Consider the following 2,042-nt stretch of genomic DNA (forward strand, 5'->3'; position numbering starts at 1 on the left):
CCTGTATGCCACGACCACCCCGACCCCCGAAGCGCGCACCGCAGCCATCACATCCGCAACAAAACACCTCCTGCAAGCCAGCGCAGTCCACTCCCTCCTCGCCACATCCCCGGCCTTCGCCCACGTCTCGCACTCCGTGTCCGCCACCCCGGGCAAAGTGCCCGACCTCGACCCCGCCGCGCAGGCCGCACTGGCGTCCCTCGCCCTCGCCGAAGCAACCCTCCTCGCCGTGCTCAAGGACGACTCCTACGTTTCGGCCTGCATCCAGGCCCGCAACCCCAATGACAAGGAGTGGATGGTCCGCGCGCCGGAGATCCCCAAGGTGCGCGCGCATCTGTTTGCCAGACTGTGTATTCGTGCGGCCGAGTACGCGGAGCAGGCGGCTGCGGGGCTGGGGGCTGTGGGTGCACAGGGACGTGCCGGTGTCGAGGAGGATTTGGTCAAGTATGCGCGTGTGCTGGGGAGGGTTGCGCGCGCGCGGGCGTGTCGGTTTTCGGGGTTGATGCGGAGCTGGCGGGGAAGATTGGGGAGGGGATTGCGTGGCTGCGGGCTGCGAAGACGGCGCTGGGGGTCCGGGGGGAGAAACAGGAGAATGAAGTGAAGAGTAGAGGGTTTTCGAGGCTGAAGCAGGGGTGGATGGAACGGAGGGAGGAGCGGAAGATGGAGAAGGATGCGGGCAGGATGGAGAAGGGCGAGTTGGGGCCGGGGGATAATGCGGGGCGGGAGGAGGAAGGGAGGGTTATTGAGATGTTGGAGACGAAGTGGGTGAGGATGAATGATACGGTGGGTTTAGTTCTTGTGTCTTTGCTTGAGATACAATGTTAAGGGTTCTTTGCTAACGGGGAAGTATTTAGATCAATACGCAGCTGATTCCGCCGTCCGCGGATCTCGTGGCGAACTTGCCGTCTGGTCGAGATATCCATTCTGCTCCCGGGGCTTATCGGCTCCAGGCGTTGGACGAGGAGGAATTGGTGCGGATGCGTGCACCGCCCATGGAGGACGAGTTTGGACCTGGCAGTGACGTAGATGATAGTGAGGAGGAATCTGGTCTGGCAAGAGATACGCCGAGCACGGTTCCTGAACGGACTGATAGTGCTTATTACTGATACCCTGCGACTGTTCTATGGGCAGAGAACATGATGTATAGGTGTGTACATGAGTACATAGTCGAGCTTGTATAGTCAAATCAACCGCTCTATCATCCGTCTCATAAACCCATAATAACCCAACATGACCTCCACCTTCAACCTCCCTCACCCCAGAAAACCCCAACAACAAATCAATGTGACATCAAAAAAAAAAAAAAAGAAGAAGAAAAGGGTGAAAAATGATACAATTGATCTAAAAAAAACAACAACCCTAACAAAGAAAAGAAAAAAGAATCCCATCCAATACACGATTCAATTCAATTGAATTCCATTCCATTCAAACCATATGCATTTCCATCGAACCGAATCCAGCTAAGCAGTCTTCTCGAAATAGTTCTTCTCCTGGAACAGATAACCCTTAATCTTGCGCTCCTTCAGCAGCTCAAAGTACTTCTCTGTAGGGCTTTATTAGCATAGATTCAAATGCAGTTTCCGAACCAACAACTGCCAATTCAATTCTCCCCAGCAAGTTTTCCTGAGCCAATTCCCCAATCTCAATTCCAGAATTAAACACCCAATTCAAATCCATACACCCAGAGCACAACCTCCAGTCACACCTACAAAGCATGCAAGAAAGAAAGAAAGAAGGAAGGAAGGAAAACCAACCTCTCAAAGCCCCACACTTCTCCAGATGGTTGACACCCTCGCGCGCATAGCACTTTCCCAATTCTTCACCGACGAGACGAGACATCATGCTGCGGACCCATTGCTCACGGATAATGGCGTCACGGGCGTTGTGGACGGCGACGTTGTCTTCGAAGTCGACGCCCTCGTACGTCGGGGCAACGGTGGGCTTCTTGGCGAGGAAGGCGGCGGACTCGGGGGTAGGCATTTTGGCGGATCTTTTTTGTTTTTTGCGGGATTTGGAGGATTCTTCGGGGGTGGGAGGTTTGG

At 54.4% G+C, this 2,042-nt stretch overlaps 2 protein-coding genes across 2 annotated transcripts; one reads left to right on the forward strand and one right to left on the reverse strand.

The window, feature by feature from the left end:
* ANOM_011745 (pH-signaling protein PalC) lies at positions 1–1,223 on the forward strand (the record flags this gene model as incomplete). The annotated part of the gene is made up of 3 exons (XM_015557001.1): positions 1–454; positions 511–783; positions 855–1,223. Coding segments are annotated over 3 exons (979 nt in total), but the record flags the coding sequence as incomplete, so codon positions are not given.
* Positions 1,224–1,460: 237 nt separating this feature from the next.
* On the reverse strand, positions 1,461–1,980 carry ANOM_011746 (putative NADH-ubiquinone oxidoreductase 12 kda subunit; the record flags this gene model as incomplete). Its single annotated transcript, XM_015557002.1, has 2 exons — positions 1,461–1,543; positions 1,755–1,980. 2 exons carry the CDS (start codon positions 1,978–1,980, stop codon positions 1,461–1,463), a joined length of 309 nt encoding a protein of 102 aa, XP_015400778.1.
* Between the last annotated feature and the right edge of the window lie 62 nt (positions 1,981–2,042).

The sequence above is a fragment of the Aspergillus nomiae genome (genome assembly GCF_001204775.2).
Source record: "Aspergillus nomiae NRRL 13137 chromosome Unknown contig00893, whole genome shotgun sequence".
Lineage (NCBI taxonomy): Eukaryota > Fungi > Ascomycota > Eurotiomycetes > Eurotiales > Aspergillaceae > Aspergillus > Aspergillus nomiae.